General features: G+C 36.6%; 2 protein-coding genes across 2 annotated transcripts in view; one reads left to right on the top strand and one right to left on the bottom strand.

The window, feature by feature from the left end:
• The window catches only part of LOC125226775 (schwannomin-interacting protein 1 homolog), a 103,746-nt gene that overhangs the window by 30,257 nt on the left and 46,835 nt on the right, over positions 1-26,654 (top strand). The window lies entirely within an intron of this gene.
• Positions 10,021-16,079, bottom strand: LOC125227026. The gene is made up of 6 exons (XM_048131218.1): positions 16,012-16,079; positions 11,634-11,750; positions 11,327-11,398; positions 11,130-11,234; positions 10,911-11,021; positions 10,021-10,727 (listed from the first exon to the last, which is right to left on the bottom strand). The coding sequence occupies exons 1-6, from the start codon at positions 16,077-16,079 to the stop codon at positions 10,343-10,345; spliced, it is 858 nt and encodes a 285-aa protein (XP_047987175.1). The 3' UTR covers positions 10,021-10,342.

The following is a 26,654-nucleotide window of genomic DNA, read 5'->3' as shown; positions in this document are numbered from 1 at the left end:
ATCTAGACTATGTTAGCGACCTACTTACTGACCTAACTAGTAGTTATCCTACCTATGAATGAAGTTCTGTATAACAGGCGCCTACTAAGAATATACATATCAGAGTGTTCATGGACTATATAAGACAGCATCGAAGCTGCCAGACGCTGCGATGTGAAGCGCAAATATGATGTAAAGCTTTCAAAATAGCCCTGAAGATGGCAGAGCCTGTTAAGAAAATATACTGGGCCTATAGAGAACTATTTGTTTTAACATGAAATTCTATTACTATTGTACATTGTGTACACACTTATGTTTCCAATTCCGGTCACGAGGTGGCAAACTCTTCTAAAGTGCTACAGCTCCGCGCTTCCTATTATTTTAGATACATGGGTATTTTCTATATAAGTACCTAGTATTTCCAGTACTTGCCCTGCCTATACAACAGCCATAAAACATACATTAAGACACAGAATAAATAATAGTACTACGCACAGGCGCAAGGGAACGTCAAGATGCGCCAATGCCAACAATTGCTACGTAGCAATGCAACCCGAATCGCCTATTGGGGACGATGTTTAACCACTACGACTATGAACTAATTTCCTAGAAATATTTTTTTTGTCTTAGTTTACTACGCTACTTTACTTTTATTACTATGTTTTTTTTTAGATACCAGTGGAAGGAGATGAACATACAATTGACTCCGCATCGATGCATGACTTCGCCCGGAACGCGGCAAGAACCAACAATGGAAGAAAAACTACAGACGTGTTTATTAACAATAAAGTTATTTTTGTTTTTATGAAATAGCGATTGAATAAAAATATTAGGTATATGAGTTTTATTTAGAGATGAAATAAGTCAGGAAATACAGCACACCCACTCGTTTTCACAACAACAAATGTAGCCTGGTAAGGCTAATTCCTATTATTTATTTATAAACCTTGGTATCCAAGATGTGTTCTACAGAGCACATCTTAGATCCCTTGGGCACGGAACCAAAATGTAACTAAACCTCCGCTCACCTTTACTTATTTACTTACTTACTTGGCTAACCAACAGTATAGCTAACCCCCCTTTAAATATACCCCGTAAATTTGGCCTTGTGATCGTCTAGCGTGAATAAGTAGAACCCTTCGACGTGAACCGCGATAACCTAGATCCTTTAATGAGTATCAGCTGTATTTTTGACTAATATTTAAAATTTTATTTATTTATATTTTAAAGAAGAATAAAGGTTATTGTAGCATAATAATATAGTGTTATAGAAGAGTATTTTATCAGATTTAGGCCTAGAAAGTTATGAGAGAGAAAATTAATGACGTGATGAAGGAATTTTAGAATAAAAGTTAGTGAGTGAAACATACATGAAATAAATATTAAAAAATATTTTAGAAAACATCGGCTACGCTCTATTTTCGATTCCGGTTTGGGGTGAGAACTTGCGATACCGTCTGGAATCCTTAGGCCCAATCAAACCACATTATCGGGCATCCTAAGCAAGTAAGCCTGAAGGGCTATCTATCTACAAACTAACCCCTTTTTTATTTTGTTTCTTTTCACTAGCTAAACCCCCGTTCCCCAATACTGCTAATAGACCATAACTTCTCGATCTTTCTAATGTTTTATCGAAACACCGAGCAGTTGCTAACTTTTATAAGAAATAAGTAAGTCAAACTTTTCTAAGATTTAGACTTTCCATCAGTGGACGGCGCTCGCATGCCACTGGGCCCTATAACAAACAAATCCTTTTATTCCAAAGACAGTTTGTTTCCCTAGCCAATTTGATAGAATTTACCTTGAAAAACTAGTTAGCAACACTAAGTGTCCCGCAGCCACACCGAAAAATCAGAAATTGCTACCACAATTATTAATTTCACTCAAATAAATTAAGTAATAAGAGTTTTTATAAATTACCAGTTTTACCACATATTTTAAGATAGTAAACACCACATTTAAAGTCCATTAAAACCATATAAATAGTAGTAGTTAAATTATTTCTCCACAATACACGTTGACCAATTATATTTCAAAACCAATCATAAAAGAACTCTACTTTCATAGAAATAGTGTGTGACTTTACCCTAGTCCTATCGTTTTCCCTACTCTAGCATATCTGAAACACAGACCATCACTTACCATAGATCTAATGTTCAGAATATGCACAAGTGTATCCCTACCATAAGCTGTACAGTTCAGCCAGCGAAGCTGAGATCGGCAACCTATAGGCTTGAGTTCTGATCCCCCCCTCTGCTTTTGCCCGCGGGCTAGGGTAGCAGAGAGTAGTAGGTGATTATTGGGAGTTTCAAATCAAAGATTTGAAAACTCCCAATATCACTTCATATTTAGGACTCGTACTCAGGTTTATTGGTGATTTAAAACTCTCAATAGGTTTTCAGATGATTTAAAACTCCTAATCGGCTTTCTCATGATTTGAAACTCTCAATAGGTTTTCTGATGATTTAAAACGCTCATGACGAATATATAGACAAAAGTTTATAAAACTCCGTTAATGATTAAACACCTTTCAAGTTAGTTGCACGTGCCTATTGACAAAATGAAGTTCGTAAAACAGTCTCAGAAATTGCAGTTGGATGCTGTTTGTTCTTTGTCCAATAAACGTTATTTTCGACATGGCTCGCTTTTACCCGACACCATTCGCTGTATAATATGTGGCCCATCGAACTGTGGAAAAACAAATTTAATTGTCGGTTTGCTGCTACATGAACATGGTCTACGCTTTCAAAATGTTTATGTGTATTCTAAAACCTTATTTCAACCAATGTATCAATTTCTAGAGCAAGTTTTAAAGCTAGTTCCTTCAGTATCATTTCAAAAATATAACGCAAATGATGAAATCTTAAGTCCTCATACAGCAAACATGAATTCCATTATAATATTTGATGATGTTGCGTGTGAAAATCAAAATAATATACGAGATTACTTTGCAATGGGAAGGCATAAAAATATAGATAGCTTTTATCTAAATCAGACGTATAGTAAAATACCTAAACAATTAATAAGAGATAATGCTAACTTAATTATTCTTTTTAAACAGGATGATATTAATTTAAAGCATGTTTATGATGAACATGTAGGAAGTGATATGTCATGGTCTCAATTTCGTGAAATGTGTGCACAAGTATGGAAGATCCCGTTTGATTACTTAGTCATAAATAAAGATTGTAATAGAAATTCAGGCTGTTATAGAAAAGGATTTGATACATTTATAATTCTAGATTGACTTGATATATAAAGCATAGTATTACATTAAACACTTATTGCTTAAAATGAAACCATCTAGTTCAGACATGGAACATAAAATTAATGAAGAAAAATTGTTTAAACAAAAAGTACTCAAATCTGCTGAAGCAGTAAGAAAAAAGTTAAACGCATTCGTGATGTTAAATCAAACGATAATATGATGTTGGAAGCAATGTTAAAACCAATCACAGACCCACTTGGTGAAATGGTAAAAAAACATAGTAGTAATGATAACAATCTAATCATTAGTGACTCAGATTTTGATAACGATAGGTTTAAATGGAACAAGCCAGTAAAAACATTGAAATATAGTCCTTCAGAAGATGGGATGAAAGAAAGTTTGGATAATAAAACTTTGTTGAGAAAGTCATTTGAATCTGAACCAAATTATAGTGAAAATGAATTAAATGATAGTGATTCTTCATCTCAAGAAAGTGTGAACCAAAGTGATTCTGATACAACAAATAATATTTCATTTAGAACGTCAGACTCGTTTCCTTCTCCTCGCGATGATCCCGCTTGGCAGAAACAATATTTTATCATGAACATTCCATTTGGTGTACGAAATGAGCGTGGAAAGCTAATGCTTGGATCTTACCCAATTTCTGTTAATGATGATAAACTCGTGATAGGTGGAGAAAGTTATTTTTTAACACAAGGCTTACATGATTTGTTGTTTAAGAAAGTACCTGACTTAAAACTAGTAACTGAAGATGATAAACGATTATATAAAACATTGTTAATGAAAACGAATGCACATAGACGCGACTTTGATCCAAAGAAACCCATAAAAAGCAACAAGGGTATGAAATATTTAAACCTTATAAAACCTCTTTTCAAATTATCCAAACAGCGCACAGTAAGTGAAGAATATATATCCGGTAAAGGTTTACCATCAATGAAAAAAGTAAAAAGAGATATTTCATATGTATATTGGGATGATCCAAACGAATTAGTTGACAGATTAAAACTGCTTATAGCATCGCGTGACGCTGGAAATACAGGGTTAGATAACGAGATAATATCCATAATTGAAGAATTACGTGAAGCAGGCTTAATAAATAATATATAAATGTATATACTCTTACCTTTCCCATCAGTTGAAGTTTGACTTTCAAGTAAAAAATGAATATAGACAAATTCGGTCACCATGTTCATAAACGTTTGCGTACTGATGAAATCTCTGAGCTCAAGTACAAGGCTTTGCTTCGAACAGAAGCAGGAAATTTTGATCTAAAAACTATAAGATTAAAAGGGGTTGTTAAACCATTATCTTCCGATGATGCAGTTAACAAGCAGTACGTTGATGAACACATTCAAAACATGTACGAAAAGAAGTATATAGACTCTTTGTTTAACACAATAAATAATCAAATTCACCAACTCGTAACTCAGTTAAAACTGAACTTTTATACGAAGAAGGAGATAGACGATATTTTAAAAAAATATAATAATGATAAAACAACAAATAGTGAACGAGATCCACAGGTCAGCGCGAAGAAATTTTAAGCGACGATCGGTTGTACTACAAGGAATTGATGATTTATGGCAAGCCGATTTGATAGATTTACAAAAGCTTCATACTGTTAACAGAGGATATAAATATATTTTAACCGTTATTGACACATTTTCAAAGTATGCATGGTGTACACCTATTAAGTCTAAAACTAAAACAGAAGTCAAAGATGCATTTGAACTAATAATAAAAACATCTAAACGAAGACCTAAAAACTTACAAACTGACCTAGGAAAAGAATTCTACAATCAAGAATTCGATTTCTACTTAAAATTATTAAAAGTTAATCATTACTCAACTTATTCAATTAAGAAGGCATCTATTGTTGAAAGGCTGATAAAGACACTTAAGTCTAAGCTCTACAAACATTTTGCATTAGTTGGTAACTATAAATGGGTTGGTAAGCCATTAGACGATGTAGTAAAATCATATAATCAGACTGTGCATCGCACAACAAAAATAAAACCTATTGATGTAAATTTTGATAATGAAATGCAAGTATTAAAAAATATTAAAAAATCACTATCCAATTTGTCTTATAAATCGAACAAATTCAATATAGGAGATTGTGTACGCATTAGCAAGTATAAAAATGCCTTTCACAAAGGTTACACACCTAATTGGTCAACAGAACTTTTCACTATTACTCATGTGAATCGCACTCAACCTGTTACGTATCACATTCAAGACCAGCATAAAAACACTATACTCGGTACATTTTACGAGGAAGAACTTCTGAAAACCAACCATCCAAACGTTTACCTTGTAGAAAAGGTTATTAAAAGAAAGGGTAGAAAGTTGTATGTTAAATGGTTGGGCCTTAATAATAGCGAAAACAGTTGGATTGATAAAAGTGCGGTTGTTTAAAGATATTTATATAATTTCCTTTTAATGATAGTGTTATTATCTCACGAGATATGAAAGGGAAAGGACTGTTAAACAGCGCTATTAATAATTTACCCTTTGAATTACACTTACCTGGTTATAACTATTGTGGTCCGGGAACAAAATTGCGCAAAAGGTTGCAGAGAGGCGATAAAGGAATTAATGCGCTAGATAATGCGTGTATGAAACACGACATAGCATATGATAGTTATTCGGATTTAGCTGATAGACATCGTGCTGATTTAGAACTATACGAAATGGCGAAACAAAGAAGAAAATCGAAAGATGCAGGGAGAGGAGAAAAAATTGCTTCGTGGTTAGTTAGCAAAGTGATGAAATCTAAAATAAAGGCAGGTGCGGGTATAAAACCATTTAAACGTTTTGTGACCAAGATACGCAGTGAATTAAAAAAGAAACCAAAAACAAAAGGTAGTAATATAATTGAGCGGGCACTTATTGCTGCGACGAAAATTTTTAAAACCAATTCCAAGGTACGGGTACCTCGTCTTATACCAATTCCAAAAACTGGAGGCTTCTTACCGCTGATACCTATTTTTGCTGGTCTGTCTGCGCTAGGGTCATTAGCAGGAGGAGCTGCCGGAATTGCTAAAGCTGTAGGTGATTACAAAGCCGCCAGAAAAAATTTAGCGGAATCGGAGCGACATAACAAGATGATGGAATCTATTGCATTAGGAAAAGGCTTACACATTAAACCATATAAAAATGGCAAAGGATTATGTTTGAAACTTTCAAAAAACTAACTGAGAGGTTACCCAGGCGCGCTCTTTCAAATATTGACATTTTAAAACACTCATCTGATATTCCATATTTTCGAGGAGTTTATATGAGAGACAGTTTACCAAAGACTCCTAAAAAAGTAGAATGTGGAATTGTTAATTTAGACAGTTTTAAAAACAATGGTACACACTGGGTAGCCTACGTAAAAGATAACAATTATTGTGAATATTTTAATAGTTATGGTGACCTTTCACCTCCGCTAGAATTAAAGAGGTATTTAAAAAAATATGATATTTACTATAATTATGACACATATCAAAAGTTTAACACTGTCAATTGTGGACACTTATGCCTAAAGTATTTAAAACAATATTGGTATAACCGTTTAAATATCATCGCACAATAATCAGTTTATCATTCTCACAATGTCTTTCACTTTGTCTATAACTGGAACATCTTCCACTCTGTTAACAAACTATTCACCAGCTTTTCACCTGGATGGTGAATATGAGTGTGGGCTATTGTATATGTCAACTTTTAATTCTATACCCAACATAGACGACAGAAATAATAAGTTCTATTATGGTAAAAACAAAGTAATTAAAATTCCTGAAGGATCATATGAACTTCAAGATATTGACGATTACCTTAAAGAACATATTGAAGGATGCTCTTTTGCACTAACATGCAATAATAATACCTTAAAAACATCTATTTTATGCTCTGAAAATATTCATTTCGACAAAGAAGGCTCCATCGGTAATATACTTGGCTTCGGTTCAGAATCTATTCAAGCTAATATATTAACTGAATCCCCTTATCCTGTCTCCATTCTCTCAACAACCATAGTCCGCATCGAATGTGACATAGTGAGCGGTTCATTCGTTAACGGAAAACCTAGTCATATAATTCACGAGTTTGTACCAAACGTGCCACCTGGTTATCGGATTATAGAAACACCAAAAAACGTTATTTATTTCCCTGTAACCCAAAATAGCTTAAACACAATAACGATAAGAATTTTAGACGTTAACAATAATCTAGTTAATTTACGGGGTGAAGAAATTCAGTTATATTTACATTTAAGAAAAAATGATAGACTTCAATAAAACTTCAGTCTCTCTTAAAAACATTACCAGTACTCATCCTGCAATCACGAAAAGAAGACCTAAAGTAAAACTCACAAAACAAAATAAGCAATTCCTCCAAAGCTTACGCCTATTAAAATGAGTATATTAAACTTAACAGAACCTTTTGTCTTTGATAATTCTATCGAGAGCTTTGAATATCATTCATATAAACCGTACGTCACAAGTTTCAATTTCAACGATGAAATACGTATACCTATAAACCAACAAGATCTTTACGTACTACCATCAGCAAGTTCTTTATACATAGAAGGTACTATAACCGCATTCAATAGAGAAACAAAAGCCGAGGTAAAAAGTGTTCTTCTTACAAACAACCCCATACTTCATCTATTTCAAGATATTCGATATGAATTAAATGGAATCGAAATTGACAAAATTAAAAACGCAGGAGTTACAACAACTATGAAATCTCTTGTATCTATGAATGGACTGGAAGCATCCATGTCTAAGTTATGGGGATTTGATGTCAATGGTATAAAAAACACGGAAGGTACATTTTCTGTGTCTGTACCTTTAAACAAGATTCTCGGGTTTGCTGAGGATTACAGCAAAATCATAATTAATTGCAAGCATGAACTTATTCTTTTAAGATCCAATACTAATTTGAATAGTGTTAAATTAAATGCGAATGAATATATAGACAATATTACTATATCTAAAATAGTATGGCGCATGCCTCATGTTAAAGTGTCTGATCGTGAAAGATTAAATTTACTCAAATGTTTAGAAAGAGATCGTGCCGTTCAGATAGCATTTAGGACTTGGGATTTGTATGAATATCCGCTCTTGCCTGAGACGTCAAAACATTCTTGGTCTATCAAAACTTCATCGCAAATTGAAAAGCCGCGTTATATTATAATTGGATTGAAAACGGGACGAAAAAATGAAGCTAATAAAGACATATCACACTTTGATCACTGTAATTTGAGAGATGTTAAAGTTTTCTTGAATTCAGTTTACTTTCCGTACGAAAGTTTTGATGTTAGTTTTTCGGGTGAAAAGTTTGCTATAATATACGAACAGTATGCGAAATTTCAACAGTCTTATTATAATCGTCTACAAGCGCCGTTGCTTAGCCCTAAAGATTTTAAAGATAAAGCTCCTTTATTTGTTATCAACTGTTCTCGTCAAAACGAAACCTTAAAAATCGGTTCAGTAGATGTGAGAGTTGAATTGGATTGTGAATCTGATATACCAAAGAACACTGCAGCTTACTGTCTGATTTTAAATGATAGTGTATTTGAATATAAGCCTTTAAGTAATATTACGAAAAAAGTATCGTAATGCAGCATATATTTGTAGACCTTCAAGGGTTTAAAACAAAAGAAAACGAATTTATTATCAAAGAATTTGCATACAGCACGCTAGAATACACTCAAGTTTTCTTAATAAAACCCCTTTTCGATTTTCTAAATTGACGGAAAGTGAAGAGAGGCAGACAAAATGGATTGAAAAACATTTAGGTATTTTGTGGCACGAAGGTTATGTTGATTATAGAGAATTTAGAAGACTTATTTATAATCATATTAAAGATAAGATAATATTCGTTAAAGGTATGGAAAAAATTAAATGGATTAAAGAATTATATTCAAACTGTACTGTTATAGATTTAAGTGAAAAGGGTGCACCGAATTTACAAGAACTGTATAAAAAATATTGTATTAATGATTGTATTTTTAATTGTGTGTACCATAAAAAAACTTGTGCATTAAAAAATGTAATATGTATGAAAAAATGGTATTTAGAAAATCACGTTCCTCTTTGAATAAATGAATGTGCTAAATAAAACGCATTTTATTAACCTGTAAATTATACTCCTGAAAACAATGTTTAAATCAACTCATGATACGATATTGTACTCGTGATACAGGTATACGATCATAACATAAGTATCCTGAGTTGATTTAAACATTGTACATAAATATGGTGGGTTTAAAAAAGAAAAACATTTTTTTTTTTTTTTAAGTTTATTTAATAATAATATACATACTGGCATAGCTAACTTAAAAAGTAAAGTAGGTGTTTACAAATTAGTTCAAAGTTTCCTTTAAAATATCACTATATAACTATATTTAGAAAAATGAAGCATGTCCCCACGCAAGTGTGTGAATATTGTCTTTTAATATTACTCGTTTATCATCATTCGAAGATAGTGCTACTTTCATTGTTTTTAATATTTACACAAGCTCTTCGATGTTTTATTAACTTTGGTAATTCTATAAATCTAGACGCTCTAAGAGGATTATATTTGTTTATGTTTATCTCGAGATATAAGTTTCGTAGAAAGCTCCAGCCACTGTCCCGTTCTTGAAATTCATCAATTTTCGTGCTCAATGTGTTCAAAATGGTTGAAAATATTTCTTTAAATTCGTAACTCTGATGTAAAATGATATTTTGCGTAGCGAATGATTTAATTTCACATGCTTCATTTTTCGGCAAACCAAATTCAGCAAACAGTTCAAAGTTAACCTTTATTGATCCAAAAGCAAGCCTTCTCGCTTCGAGAATATGTTTAATATGTCTACGAAGAGCGCACAGAAACTTTACCGGTGAGTCATGGAGGCTACTCTCTGGTCCACGCACTCTGTATGATGCTATTCTACTACGGAAAGCGCTGCTTATTTTTTCAATATCAGGAGTTAATTGAACAGAGTTATTATTTTTATGCAAGTTAGTGCGCAAGTGAGCAGAAAAGGCTTTACTTGGAATACTTATGTCACACACTGAACAAAATATGGAGCTATTATGAGGCATTTTGCCTATTGACATAGGAATAGACTAAATTAGACGTAAAAAAGATTAAAGATTATTGGCTTTTTTTATCTGGGAAAAAGGTTCCTTCATCTGTAAAGTCGTCCTTACAACGCTTTAGAATCTTATTTATTCCATCTACTATATCCGAAACGGAATCCACACGATATTTAAAATTAACCAGCGCTTTCTCCCAACGGGCTTCAGATGGAACGTTTTGAATATCTACTACGTTATACAGTTTAAGATCAATAAAAAGATCACCGGTTAACGAAGCTGTGCGACGCACGTAGCCGCCTGGGACGCGACGTATCAGCACGGACGACAGAGAGTTGGCAGCGGATGCTCGACGCTGGGCTTCAACATGTCCTTCGTCACCCCAGTTTGAAAACCAGCCTGGCTTACAATCAGGTGTCTCTTTCTTCGACTTGGTTGTCGTACTGGAATATTAAAAACTTATTTATATTATCGAATACAACAAAATATAATTAGTTAATTAGGTAAGTACTTAACATTTAAGAATTTAAATACTATGGTTTAAAATGTTTAGATTCAAAGGCTAATTACAATTAGTTAAGTAAATATATGTATTACATATAAAATAACTGAATTGAATTAATTACCTTTTAGTTTTGTCTTCTTCATCAAGGTCAGTGTCACTGTCCTGCAACGTATCAGTTATTAACACGGACGATGCGTGCTTTTTCACAGTTTTCTTTGGTTTGATCTTCTTGCTGTAATATTAAAAACTTTATATTACTTCCAGTTCTCATAAATAAAGAGAAATAAATAAAAAGTTCGCATTTGTAGACAAGTTTTCAAACACAGTTTTAATTAATTACCTTTTACTAGCACATTCTTCGACGACGTTTCTGTCCAGCGACCAGCCCGCGTCACGTTTCGGGATCTGAGAAGCGTTTTTCCTTTTGGTTGTTTTCTTCTGAGTCCTACAATACACAGTGATTATCCATCAGATCATTAATAATAACAAAAATTAATAATAAGTCAATAAAATCTTAAATTTAATTAAAATACATACTTTAATGATCCAGATTCATCCTCAGAGTCGAGGTCTTTCTTAGACTGGATTACATGGTACTCAAAGTCAGACCTGAAAATAAAAATAAGATTCTGTTATGTTCAGTCGAACGAGATTTCACAGTTGTACTTGTACCTCTCTCCAGCGAGGGTTATAAATTTTAAGTTAAAGTTAATACCAATACGCACTTAACTCGCATAAAACTGCTACTTAGAAGGATACTTATCGGTAAATTTAATCGAGAACAAACATCACTCAACACCATATTCAGAATAGTTTATAGCTAAATAAAATATTACAAACTTACGAACATTGTTTCAAGGTGAATTTCTCCGTGTACGTAAAACTCGCACTGTAACACTTGCACTTGTTAGAAAATAGTAGAGGAAATGAATAAGCCAGGGGTTTTATTAATAAAACGAAACTGACGTAAAGTCATGAGTTAACAACCTAAAAGCAAATTATAACTAACATAAACTACAACATTTGCAAAAATACAGTAAGAAACCAATATAATACAAAGGTTGATCATCACTGTAATATAATATTCAACTCAGCTAATTATTGAAAAACAAAAGTGTAATATTTCTTTTGTCGGAAACAAGAACGAATGTCGCCGCGTTAAGACCGCGTTCAATGTGCAAGCTATAATAGCTAATAGCTATACTATATTTTGTTACTACGAAGTTATAAATAGAGCATTTAACAAATTAAAATTACAACAGTTCGAGATTTCAAGCCGGGTGCATTATCAGTTTCAAAATCAGAATGGTATGTATTTTACTTTTATTATATTCTGGTATCTTTGAGTACTTTTATTTGGTGTTGAAATATATTTAACTTGATATTTTTTTACAGGGCTCGCAACCTATTAACCACGCTGCTGAAATGACTGAAACCACACCATTTTATTCGCAAGTTTGTGAAAAACCGAATGATCCGCTCAATTATTCTCAAGACATGGATGCGTACCTGAAATACCAGGATTTGCTCCTGAATCCATCTTTAGAAATTCCATTATCAGGTACACCAGCAAAAAGTCAGAAGAAAATCGCTAAGAAAGGAAAGAGGAAAATAAAAAAAATGGGTTTAAATTCCCATGTCATCAGAAAGGTTACAAAAGGAAAGCGTCTGATTAAAATCAGTATATCCGATTTGGAGCAATCAAATATCGAATCTAATGGGGTTACAGTACAATATGTTGTTCAAGATGACTATGATGAGTTATTAAATGCAACTGAAGGTCTGGTAGAAAAAATTGTAAAAAAGTTGAGCGAAGTGAGTAATTATTAGAAAATTTTATGTTATAAAATGTACTTTACTTTTTAGTTAGTCGTCGTGCTTGTAATATAACTCATTACTTAAATAAAATGGTTTCATGATAAATTAATTGTTTTATTTTTAACATACTAAAACATAGAGAATAAATACGATATTATTTTTAGAGTTTTACCACTCACAATATAGTTGAAATATGTATACTGAGATCTATTATATATCAAAACCATTTATAATTCATGTAAATCGTGATCATTTTATAAGATAAACATAGCGAGTGAGCAACCAGGTAAACTGACTCAAATTACAACTAAATGAGTGATTGCAATTTCGCATACTGTTCAATGTATGTCATGATTTTAATATAATCAAAATTTGAACCTTATATCTTTATGAAAAGTTCTGCTTTGCAAAGTGCAGTATATGACATACGCTAGCCTTTAATTTATACTGAACTCTTTGTTATGGGTGTCAAAGAAGATCATATTTTATATACGTTATTTTAAACCATATATTACAAAATTCGTAGTAGATATGACGTGGGAGTACGTAATCCGAAACAGCCAATAGCATAACTGGGTCTACATCACACTTATAAAGTTTTTACAATGTTTCATATAAATAAAAATGGTGATGTGTAGTATGTCGGGTTGTGACGACCGACAACCTCAACACGTAAACCATTCCTTGGCTTGGCCAACCGAGGCATGTAGTGTTGAATTCGAGACTTGGGGATCTCTGTATTTACGCGGTCGATAGATATGGAATCCCATACCCGGAGGGGGTCAAACTCAATCGATGCATGTAAAACGCGACTACACCAGAGTTCACACTTTGGGGGTCCATTCGTGTTCTGCGACGCTGACGAGCTGATCAGACACGTTGTGTGTAAACGCCACTGTCAATCGAGCAAACGCTTGAGAGAGACCACATCTGAGATTGGCCACCTCGGAGAGTGTGTTGCGTTAAGCTTTTGCTATTTAATATCATACCTAACTTAACTTTACGGCTTACATTTTCGAAATGGACCATTTAACAACGAACACCATACTTCATCTGTTTCAATCAAATGAACGAATCCGAAATGTTAAGTTAAAAATCTGATTGCGCTTTTACAGTTCACAAGTTCTAATTCTAAATATGCAATCGTAAACCTTGTGTGCTTTTTAAACCATCAGAAAACCTATTGAGAGTTTCAAATCATGAGAAAGCCGATTAGGAGTTTTAAATCATCAGAAAACCTATTGAGAGTTTCAAATCATGAGAAAGCCGATTAGGAGTTTTAAATCATCTGAAAACCTATTGAGAGTTTCAAATCATGAGAAAGCCGATTAGGAGTTTTAAATCATCTGAAAACCTATTGGGAGTTTTAAATCACCAATAAACCTGAGTACGAGTCCTAAATATGAAGTGATATTGGGAGTTTTCAAATCTTTGATTTGAAACTCCCAATAATCACCTACTGAGAGTAGATCGCCCTATCCGTGTATATATCCAGTATTCTAGGACACACCAGTACCAGCCACATGAGAGACCCAGCTGCGATCAACTTTACTTAGATGTTGATCGATCACAACCGAAATCCCCAGCGACCAACGCCAGCATGGACTAGAGCACCGAGTAAATAAATATAAATATATATAGGACCCCAGCCTCAAATACTGCCGACTTCAGTGAGCAAGGATTACTCCTAATGCCTTTCGTCAATCGTGAAAGTCCTCACTTCCATCTAACAGTTGGACTCTTTGAGACCGGTGAGAAAATACGCTTTTGTAAGTATAGAAAAGCGTCCAAGCCCTCCACTTGGAACAAAAAGACCCCTAAACGCCTCTTATTTGACACCGTAAGGGAAGAAGCGCCTAGCCGGACAACAGTCTGTCACAAACAATGATCTGGCTTATAACTTTCACAAAATAACCCCATAGAAAATTACTAAATTCAATTTTACTGACCAACTAAACAAACGAATGAAGTTTCCTTTACGTGCTATAATCTACGCTTAGTTTTGCAAGAATTACTCCCTACAAAACCAAACACAGACTTATCTCCAAACACCAGCCATACATCGACCCAGTCTTTGTATTGCTTAACGGCACTCATGAAACAAAGCACAGAAAACTTCACTATACACATTAATTTAAATATAACACTACACTATAAATAGAACACTAAATTAACCCCACAACTGACAGTAAAGCAATTCCACCACAGGTCTAAGTTCAACTGTACGACGATATTGTCCCCGCACAATCAAACAGAGACACAATTTCAAAGTTTACAATCACTTAGAATAATTTCCAAGTAAAAACAAACAGAGAAATAATAGCAGAACAACTTCACTCACCAGTATAACACACGAAAGCCAGAGACACTGTTAGTCTTGTAGATATTTTAAGAATGACGCGCGTCGGCTCGCTCCGACCCTTTTATAGATTCTCTATAAGAGACATAATTGGGACACACCTGGGATATAACTGGGACAAACCTGGGATATAACTGGGACATACCTGGGATATAACTGGGACAAACCTGGGACTTGGGATATAACTGGGACATACTTGGGATATAACTGGGACAAACCTGGGATATAACTGGGACATACCTGGGATATAACTGGGACAAACCTGGGACTTGGGATATAACTGGGACATACTTGGGATATAACTGGGACAAACCTGGGACTTGGGATACGATAAGAAAAAAGATCATAACTACTTTGTTTACTAAGCCGTACGCCTTATACATTTAACGTCCATATTCTCTCAGCACGTACGTTTTTGCTTCTCAATAGTAACATCTGCATGATTGCACGTGTTTTAGAGTGAGATGGAGATATCTTTTGTTGATTCCTAGTACGTAATGAAACATTTTATATTGTGGTAACTATAAATATGCAAATATTACTTTATCAAAGGTTTTTAACTAGTTTTGTAAATCAAATTTGAGGCAAAATATCATTTTTGTTTCTAAATGCTACAATAAACACATCCTGAAAGTATACTACAATCATTATGAACTTTTATGACTTATAATTGAAATCAAGATATAATATTGGAACGCTACTCAGTTGACAACTGTCAATGTCAGTATTTCATCCATGTGAACGTAGTTTGTTGATAAATATGTTTTTCCAACCTGTTTTGCATCGAATAATAGTGAATTTGATGAGTGAAAACGTGACTAAACATGTGATAAAGCTTCAAAGATATTATTTGTCAAAATATCCAATGAAATCCCAAAGGAAATATGTACCAAAAAGTTGGTCAAGGAAAAGTTGATTCGCCGTAAGTTTTATATGTAATAACGAGTCAATTTCCTCGTCATAGACGCTTGTTCTGTTACAGTGCGGTCTCTGTTTTCGATTTATATACAGGGACCTAGGCTACCACGTTAGGAATCCAATTTACGGTAACGACCAAACGCGCTCCCGATAAAAATTAAGGTCCGTGTCCACATCATTGTCTACCAACTCCATATTGACCTCTAGGATATCTCTATGTAGTAAAATATTATCTGTAAGTAGTAACAGATATCTGTGTCCGCTTAGTCTTCTTAAAAAATGTTTGCGGCTTCCGAAGCTTATTCTATACATAATTATATCTACGTATACATATATATGTATAGCTTTAACAAAGTTAAAGTAACAGTGTGAGATACGAACAATACCTTTATAACAGCGACCTAATTACCTAATTAGAGTCGAGACACTGTTCTCAGTCGAGTGGAAACCTAGAAACGTAGAATGGGCCGTAACGTTACCGGACAACACGAGTGTTCTCTATTCTCTCTGTGAAGGAGCCAAGCATGTATTTTTATATTCATGTCGCTTTCCCCGGCTACGTAATGTGCTGCTTCAAAATAATGGCCCTAGCCTGAAATCTGCAGTTAAGTTTAAAGTAAATCTGTGTGTAGTTTGCGTTGCCAAATAAGGGCGGTATTGTATGTTCTGTAAGCGACATGAATTTGTAATGCGTGTTAGGCCATTTGCATGTAATTTTAGGTTTTTTGAACTAGCCAGAATATTAGATAAAACCATCAACTCATCATTGTCCATTGTATCTGTATCAGTGTTGTCATTACTTAAGAGGTGTTTTAAGTTACTGTTAAATTTAACCTCATTATTACTCGGATTTTTTGAAAATTTCTAAGTAATTAATAATTAGTAATAATTAAATAAATATAAGTATGTTAGTCCCAAATCTAAAGTAGGTACATCAAAAAAAAATAATTAACTAACTGTAAACATGGTATAATTGCGATGACAGTTAATAACATTACCTTTTAAAATATCGCTTTTAAAAGTAACTGTCGATGAGCGTTAAGTGAGTGTGTTTTGCATTAGGTACGGACCGGATTGTTTTGCATGGATAACATTTTAATTAATAATTACATTTCTTATGTTCTACATCACTAACCACCGTTAAGGGATTCGCCCGTATTAGAATTACACACTGTATATTAATATTTTCGGAAATAATCGCTCCTAAAGGAAAAAAGTGCGTCCCCCCCCTCTAACTTTTGAACCATATGTTTAAAAAATATGAAAAAAATCACAAAAGTAGAACTTTATAAAAACTTTCTAGGAAAATTGTTTTGAACTTAATAGGTTCAGTAGTTTTTGAGAAAAATACGGAAAACTGCGGAACCCTACACTGAGCGTGGCCCGACACGCTCTTGGCCGGTTTTTTAGCTTTTCCAATGCACATATTGATCGTAAATGACCCAAGTTTTCATAGGATTGACGTAGCTTCCTGGAAGCTACGTCAAAGTAATGTGGTCGTTAAAATGATCGTAACTTTGTCTGGTCATATTTTACGCGAACATTTGAAGTTCATGGCCTGGGAAAGTCATGTTGTGTGGAGATAGGTATCTTTCAATCATAACTCACTTGGTGTTTTTCATATACCTATTCTGTGGTAGTGTGTAAGCCTGCTTATTGTGATGTGTAAAATAGCAAAATATCTAGAATTTATTTAGGTACCTATTTATACCTTTTTTCGTGAAACAATTTTGTTATTTTTTCCAAGTCACTTAGAAAAATGGTAAGTGCAGGGTATGCCAACAATTTTAAAATGTCGGGTAGACCTACAATAAAGTCAGTTAGTATCCAGCCTGCGTTTTACTTAATACTTTCCATTGGCGCAGTCGAGATTTTTAACGAATAATCGAGTAATTACGCGTTTTGAAGTGTTTTTTCTTTTAAATACGTGTGTAGTGTGCCGCACATATTAAAGTTTCGCGAGTGTAAAATGCCGATCGGTAAAATCGAGGCATTTGATCTAAACTCTAAGCAATGGCCGGCCTACGTACGACGTGTCAAACAGTTTATTTTATTAAACGAAATAAAAGAAACCTTAAAAGTGCCCACGTTAATTACGGTAGTTGGGGACGCGACTTACTCATTAATGTGCGACCTTTGTGCTCCTGACCACCCGGAGACAAAAACATTCGATGACCTTGTCAAATTGGTTTCGGACCACCTGGAGCCGCAGCGCTCAGAAATCGCCGAGCGTCATGTTTATCGGCAACGGAGGCAACAGCCTGGCGAAACATTGACTGAGTTTCTACAAAGCCTAAAACATCTCGCAGTGAATTGTAATTTTTCGGGACGTTTAGAGGAGGAGCTGCGAGATCAGTTCGTCTCGGGGTTGGCAAGCGAGGCTATGAGATCGAGGATTTTTGCAGAAAAAAATATTAACTATGGCAAGGCAGTGGAACTAGCTCTGGCACTGGAGGCCGCGGAGAAGCATGCAGTCCTAAGCGGGACCAGCGGAGGCTCCGCGGCGGCGGGTGCGAACGGCGGCGGCGGCGGCGGTGTGGCGGGCGAGGCCCTGCACGCCGTGCGCGCGCGCCGCGGCGGCGCCGGCGCCAGGCCGCGAGCGCCGGCCGAGAATGCCGAGCGCGGCGGCGGCGCGTCTAGAACGACGGGCGACGATACGATTTGCTGGAGATGTGGTAAACGGCATCGCGCAAATAAGTGTCGGTTTGCTAATTATAATTGCGATCAGTGTAATCAACGCGGACATTTAAAAGTGATGTGCCCAAAAAGTGATCGGCGTATTAGTGATAAGGGACAGCATTATTTAAGTGATAATTCGGAGGATGAGTTCTATCACATTCAAATGCAATCTAGAGGTAATGATCCTTATTTTGTTGACATGGAAGTCGAGGGGTTAAATATAGAAATGGAAATAGACACAGGTAGTAAAATATCGGCAATTAGTGAGCAATTTTATAAACGGTTTTTTAAGAATAAAAAATTGTTAACTAATCATTCACGATTTCATAGTTACAATAACTCACGAATCGATCCTCTCGGATTTCTCTCGGTCGAAGTATGCTATCAAGGCATGAAAATGCAGAACCAATCTTTGTACGTAATTGAAAATGGTGGTAGGCCGCTACTAGGTCGCGATTGGATTAGGGCGTTCGGTGTTAAAGAGATTAAACTGAACCAAATAGTGGAGGATCCATTCGTGAAACAATTGTGCAAAGAATACCCAGAAGTGTTTACTGACCAGTTAGGTACGTGTAAAAAAACTCTTAACTTAGAAGTGAGTGATTGCTCGGGTGTGTATATGCGGGCGCGGCCGGTGCCGCTGGCGCTGCGCGCGGGCGTGGAGCGCGAGCTGGCGCGCCTGGAGCGCGACGGGACCATATACAGGGTGAGTCATTCTGATTTTGGAACTCCCATTGTGCCCGTCATTAAAACAAACGGAGAACTTAGGTTGTGCGGCGATTATAAAATAACAATTAACCCCAAGTTAAAGCGGGACTATTATCCTTTACCGCGTATTGAGGAGTTATTTGCCAACTTAAGTAACGGACAGGAGTTCACGAAAATAGACCTGAGGCACGCATATGAGCAGGTAATGTTAACTGAAAATTCACAGAAATACACCACCATTACCACACATATAGGTACTTTTTCTTACCGCCGCACACCCTATGGTCTTTCATGTGTGCCGGAAAAGTTTCAAAAGTTAATGGAGGAGACGTTACGGGGGGTACCGGGCACAGTGGTATTCCTAGACGATATTTGCGTCACGGGACCGGACCGCCATACACACCTCCGCAACCTCAGGATGGTACTTGAGAGGCTTAGGGAAATGGGGTTAACTGTAAAAATGGAAAAATGTAAATTCCTTCAAGAAAAAGTGCATTACTTAGGATTTATTATAGACAAAACCGGTTTACACCCGGACCCCGCTAAGCTTGAGGCCATCACAAGTTTACCGACGCCTACGGACGTCACGCAATTAAAGAGTTTTTTAGGTCTCTTAAATTATTACGGTAAATTTATTCCGAACCTTAGTACCATATTACACCCCCTACATGCACTCTTAAAAAAAAATGTTAACTGGTCATGGAACAGTGATTGTGAACAGGCTTTTAACCGCGCGAAAAATATATTGATTAGTGATCGCGTTTTGGCGCACTATGAGGAGGGGCGGGCGCTCGTGTTATCAGTGGACAGCAGCGCGTATGGCGTCGGCGCCGTGCTGGCGCATCGGTACGCGGACGGCAGCGAGCGGCCCGTCAGCTGCGCCTCGCGTACGCTCAACGACGCGGAGAAGAACTACAGCCAACTCGATAAAGAGGCCTTGGCCATATTTTATGGCGTGACTAAGCATCACCAATATTTGTTTGGGAGGCAGTTCTTACTTCGCACGGATCACAAACCGCTTATGTATATTTTTGGGGGAAAGAAAGGCATCCCTCAGACGGCGGCCAGTCGATTGCAGCGCTGGGCAGCGCGGCTGGCGGGCTATGATTACAAAGTCGAATTTGTTAGGTCCGCGGACAACGGTCCGGCGGACGGTCTGTCTAGGCTTCCATTGTCTCACGAGAGCCGCCCCGCCTCAGAAGCGTCAGATTTTAATATGTTAGAGTCAATGCCAATTAATTTTAAAGATGTTGCTAGTGAAACAAAAAAAGATCCATTGTTATGTAAGATTCTAGGATATATAATGTTTGGTTGGCCATTTTCCCCTAATTCTGAGGAAGAAAAACCCTTTTTTATTCGTAAAGACGAATTGTACGCCGACTTAGGGTGCATTTTATTCAAAGATCGTGGTTCCCGCGAAATTACGGGCGGATATACTAAGGGAAATCCACACGGGTCATTTAGGCACTAACAAAATGAAAAGCCTAGCTCGAAATTATATTTATTGGCCGAAGATGGATGCAGATATAGAGGAGACGGCGCGCGCGTGCGCCGCATGTCGTGCCGTGCGCGACGCGCCCGCGCACGCGCCGCTCCATCCTTGGGAGTTTCCTTTGTATCCGTGGAGGCGACTGCATGCCGATTTTTTTGATTGTTCAAATAAACGATTTCTTATCGTGATCGATGCTCATTCCAAATGGGTAGAGGTGTTGCCTATGTCAGGAACGACAGCAGGGGCGACAATAAAAGCTTTCCGTTCTATATTTGCGAGGTTCGGGTTGCCCTCACAATTAGTCACGGATAATGGCCCACCATTTTCCTCAGAGGAATTTAATAATTATTGCGCAAGAAATTCCATAAGACACACCACATCGGCGCCATACAGACCGCAGGGAAATGGAGAAGCGGAAAATGCGGTGAAAACCGTAAAGAAAGCTGTCAAACGGGCAGTTATCGAGGGGGTAGATATTATAGAAGCGTTGAGCCGGTTTCTGTTCCAATATAGAAACAGCGAGCACGCCACCACGGGCGTGGCACCGGCCGTAGCGCTGCTCGGGCGGCGGCTGCGCGGCCGCCTCGACGCGCTGCGCCCCGACCCCGCGGCCGCGCGCGCGCGGCGCAGAGCAAGCAGGCCGCGGCGGCCGGCGGCCACTACCGCCGGTTCCACGTAGGACAGTCTGTTTTAGCTCGGGATTATACACAAAGGGGTCAAAAATGGGCTGAGGGTCAGATAACAGCGACCACAGGTCCAGTGTCGTACAAAGTGGACGTTGGAAACGGTTCTATTTGGCGGCGTCATCAAGATCAAATTATTTCGGTAGGGGTAATAATCCTGCTAGGTACTCATTATCGCGCGCGAGCACTTTACCAGCGGACACCAACTCTGGTGATACTGATGGCGCCGGTGGGGAATCGAGTACGGAGGTGGCTGTGAAACCCGCGGGGGTAGTTGACGAGGCCAATAGGTATGGCGCGGCCGACTGCACTGAGGCAGTCGAAGGGTCAGATGCGGAGTCTGACTACGAGTACGGGAACGCGGCAGATATTGACAGGCCACCGGGGAACGACCTGAACGAGCCCCTCGCGAGCCCCACAGCCACATCCGCTCGCAGCATTCGAGCCCAGCGTAGGGCTAATAAGAAACTGACCGTATTTAACTAGATGTAATAAGAATAAAATAAAAAAAACTACCTATGTAAAACTCGTTTGGTAGTAATGAAGCTGAATGAATTATTACACCAGTGTGTAATTATTCATCATGTATTACTTATATTTGTTGTGCCTTCAAATTAGTGATGGGAGGGATATATGTATAGGGTTATTAGTAATTGCTTTAATTGTCATTGTAGATATGTGCAAGAGGCAAAATTTTGGGAATTGCAAAACCTATAGACCTTCACTTTGTTATTGTTTACAAACGATGTCTTGATTTGGTGGTGGGATGTGCAGGGTATGCCAACAATTGTAAAATGTCGGGTAGACCTACAATAAAGTCAGTTAGTATCCAGCCTGCGTTTTACTTAATACTTTCCTGCCTTCTGCGTTTTACTTGAGTAGGATATCAAAATTGATACCTAAGTGACCCAAAGTCACTTTAGTGTTTAGGTTGGTAGGTAAGTATGTACAGTCAGCCAAAAAAGTGGTAAACCACTTTCTTGGGTGACCGTACCTAAACCTAATTGCAAAAAGTTGGCCAAACATTACAATTTGTTTAAACTTACAAAAATTGGGGCTTAAATAAACCTCCTATTCACTGTCGAGTATACATATGTGTAGGACCTACATCCTACTCTAAATACTCGTACTTTGAAGTATTATTTTTTATCCTGTTACAAGTTTATCTACCATTCCAGTTTGTAAACTCTATTCCGCCCCAAGGGAAATATCCGCCAAAAACCGCGTACGTAATTGCCGGCCGGAGAGTTACTAAAAGGTAAAAAGGACAGATTTTCCTGTTCCTTCAGAAGAAAGCGAAATCCGTTTAAGCAAAAGTATTAAGAATAAAGAGAAACATTTTGTGATTGAATGTCACGTAAGGGATCAGTACCTACCAATAACGTTAGAAGTTGCCCCGGGGAAGTTCTTCAAGGTCACGCGCGACGGTGCTGATACTGCTGATGTTCATAATTCATATTTGTATACGATATTAATCATTAGATCTGCTACTGGAATGTAATATTTAATATCATATCATATGTATATTTTCTGAGAATTATTATTATGAGTTATTACTTTGTATATAAGTATGTATTTCTATTTAAAAAAGTATGAATGTGTGTCGTCGCTTAGCATCCATAGTTACAAGCTTTGCTTGGGGCTAAGTTGATCTGTGTAAGCTGTCCCCAATATTTATTTATTTATATTTATTTTCTCGTATAGAAATATTTTTGTGTCCTTCCGTCTAAAATTTCTACATAAATTTGATAAAATGGACATGGACAATGCACATTAATCATAAAGCCACATTTTATGCTGCTTTAGCGTATTTAGCGCGTAGAAAATAGGAACCTTCGTGAGTAGTAATAAGTTGAATCTTTATAGAGAAGAACCGGTAATCAATTGGATTACACAATAAAAATGTTAGATATCTTGTATTAGTAAAAATTTTAAGCAGATTTTTACTAATTATAGTAATTCTACAAACGAAGGAAAAGTACAATATAATTGGTCAAAGTTTAAGCCGATTCCTGTACGATAAGGGTAAAAAATGCCGCTTACTTAATTCGAAACCGTTCTTACAACAGAAATGGAGTAGAGTACCTAATCGAAATCGATGTTCTAGTAATAACTGATCACAAGGAGCTGGACAAAATTGGCATTGTATTTGCTAATAGCCTGTTAACTTGGCTGGAACTTTCGCCCTGATTGCTTTTATTCCGATTTGCTTAAAGATTTTGAGGTTTTCTTGTCGTAAAACTTAAGGTATGCGAGGATTTGTCTTTTCGGAGATACCTAACTATATTCGTATACTTTATAGGTAAAATAAAATTAGTAACGGTAGGTAAAGGTAAAATATCATTTATTTTAGTATTTTTTGTAGTTATCTAGTAAACCAGCTAGGCAGGCAAGTATGGTCACGCGATAAATGATAAAACATCAGGCCGTCCCTATCGCACTATTTGTAAGTGCTTGCCTGCCGGCTCGCCTCTCCTTCTCACGAGACTACGTGTATGGCCATTGAGTTAACACTTTCGCTACCAAGAACCCGACTGTCGGGCACACCGCTCGTAGAAGCGTAGCCGATTACATGGATTTCCCCGTATGTAGCGAAAATGTCGTAGCGCCGCGTAGAGCCCGGTTTCGAAAGTGTTAATATTTCACGCTTCTATACACGGTGATTCATGAGTCGTGAGCAGGAGTGAACAGGGTACTGGGGAGGGTCACACTAAGCAACTTTCATAATGGGGCAACGCTGAATTGTGACTTTTTTTTACTATGACTTAATTGATAGCTACTAATTATGACTTAATGGATGATTAAATAATATATAGTTTAATAAATTCCATTATTAGAAGATACTGTAAGTAAACTACTGTATTGCGTCGCTTTCGTCTCTAAATGAGGACAACGAAGGACGAAGCTTCACGTCGGGTCGATTGGCGATAAAGGGTACCGTCATATCATAAGCTTCATGAAGAATCTTTTTATTAAACTTACTTCTTTTTATATACTTATGGTGATAGTGCGATGTTGCGCATGTCTTTAGTTTCATATTTACATGGTCATATTTTCAAATGTAACCTTACCATAGTTTAGTTTACTTAATACGGTACATCTGGGGCCCGTTTCTCGAAAGGTACAAGGTACAAGCCTTGTATTACAAGTGCGCAAACTGTCAAATCGTATGGGTTGTCATGGAAACACACTTGTAATACAAGACTTGTACCTTTCGAGAAACGGGCCCCTGGTAAAATAAACATTGAAATACATTGTTAAAATTTGAAGTTGAGCGTATATAACTAATCATTTTTAGGGTTCCGTAGTTAACTAGGAACCCTTATAGTTTCGCCTTGTCTGTCTGTCCGTCCGTCCGTCCGTCCGTCCGCGGATAATCTCAGTGACCGTTAGCACTAGAAAGCTGAAATTTGGTACCAATATGTATATCAATACCGCCGACAAAGTGGTAAAATAAAAAGTGAAAAAAATGTTTTGTTAGGGTACCCCCCCTACATGTAAAGTGGGAACTGTTTTTTTTTTCATTCCAATCCCAACGTGTGATATATCGTTTGATAGGTATTTAAAAATGAATAAAACTTTTTTCCATTTTTTATTTTACCACTTTGTTAGCGTGATTGATATACATATTGGTACCAAATTTCAGCTTCTAGTTCTACTGCTAACGGTTACTGAGATTATCCGCGGACGGACGGACGGACAGACAGACATGGCGAAACTATAAGGGTTCCTAGTTGACTACGGAACCGTAAAAACGATAACGGTTCAAAGACTATGCCAGTGCTGCACTCTGGCAGCAAAACATTACAATAGTGCCCCCTATAATAAAGTAAACGGTCTTCCTTCACAACGCCATCTACCGAAGGGCTCGTAAAACACATGGGCGTTTTATTTTGCCCACGTAGAAATTGTCTCCTATTGACAAAAGCGACATCTGGTTTTCTAGACGTTTTTCTTCAACGTAAAGTCTCTCTTAGGATATTTTCATGTTTGTCGGTAGAGGGCGCTTGCTACTGGAATCCTGAAACTACAGAATGAACGAAACGCGGACTGGCGCGCAATGCCCGCCCACAGAGCATAATAGCCGTAATATACATTGGAAAACCGTTTGAGATTGGAGTTTATAGCGCTAGGTTAAGGTACAAATTTAAATGAGTTTTTGTATAGTTTAGAATGAAATGGGTAATATAGATACCAATATTCTATTTAAGATAGAATATGGAAACCTCCAAATGTTTTGGAGCGAAATCGAGCGTCTAATAGGATTTATATGTACCTATAAATACTAGGTTTCATATAAATTTAGCTATGATAGGTAGTAGGTACTTGCAATCCCGCTCATATTCACCTCACCTAATATAAAAATATAAAATATGTAGTATGTAGTATGTAGGTATAAAATGTACAAATACAAAAAATGAAGTTTTCAGACATAAGTCATTAGCTCTTGTAAGAAATAAAACACGCTTTAGACTTTTTATCAATTTTATTAGTTGAGAACAACTTGAGAAAAACAAATGAGCACGTTATGATCTCGAAATTTTTATAAAGTTAATTAGGATGGCTAATTATTTAATTACTAGTTGCTTGAGTATTAAAATGCTATATCTGGATCGTTGTGAAAAATAAATAGTCTGATTAATTAAACAACTGTACCTATTAATATCTATTTATTTGTGCTAAAAGTTATTTACATAGAGATTTGAGTAGCTTTTTCTACGCGTAACTATTTAACATTGTTGCTTTGTATTATTAGGCATGCTTCAACTTTGTCTTCATAATGATTATTGCTTACCGACTACAAAACTTAGTTGATTTATCCATACTTAATATTATAAATGGGAAAGTGTGTGTGTTTATTTGTCCGTCTTTCACGGCAAAACGGATTACGGAGCGACGAATTGTCGTGATTTTTGAAGTGGAGATATTTGATGGGATGGAGAGTGACATAGGCTACATTTTGTCTCTTTCCTACGCGAGCGAAGCCGCGGACAACAGCTAGTATTAATATATTTCCATACTTATTATACAACTATGAAAATATTATATATATTACAATACAATACAATACTCTTTATTGCACAAAAACAACAATACAAACAAATGAAGCAACACAAACAAAGGTAAACAACAGGCGGTCTTATCACTAAAGAGCGATTTCTTCCAGACAACCTTAAATTGATATTACTATATTACATAAACTGTATT

The sequence above is a fragment of the Leguminivora glycinivorella genome, chromosome 6 (genome assembly GCF_023078275.1).
Source record: "Leguminivora glycinivorella isolate SPB_JAAS2020 chromosome 6, LegGlyc_1.1, whole genome shotgun sequence".
Taxonomy (NCBI): domain Eukaryota; kingdom Metazoa; phylum Arthropoda; class Insecta; order Lepidoptera; family Tortricidae; genus Leguminivora; species Leguminivora glycinivorella.
The sequence above is the reverse complement of the archived record's forward strand: the minus strand, read 5'-3'. Positions and strand labels throughout refer to the sequence as shown.

Excerpts from the sequence above, each read along its gene's own strand:
- LOC125227026 (XM_048131218.1), bottom strand. The coding sequence starts at position 16,079 with ATGGAGTTGGTAGACAATGATGTGGACACGGACCTTAATTTTTATCGG. Across the intron at positions 11,235-11,326 it reads GATGAATCTGGATCATTAAA|GACTCAGAAGAAAACAACCA; the intron begins GTATGTATTTTA and ends TGTGTATTGTAG. Across the intron at positions 11,022-11,129 it reads GAAGAATGTGCTAGTAAAAG|CAAGAAGATCAAACCAAAGA; the intron begins GTAATTAATTAA and ends TTAATATTACAG.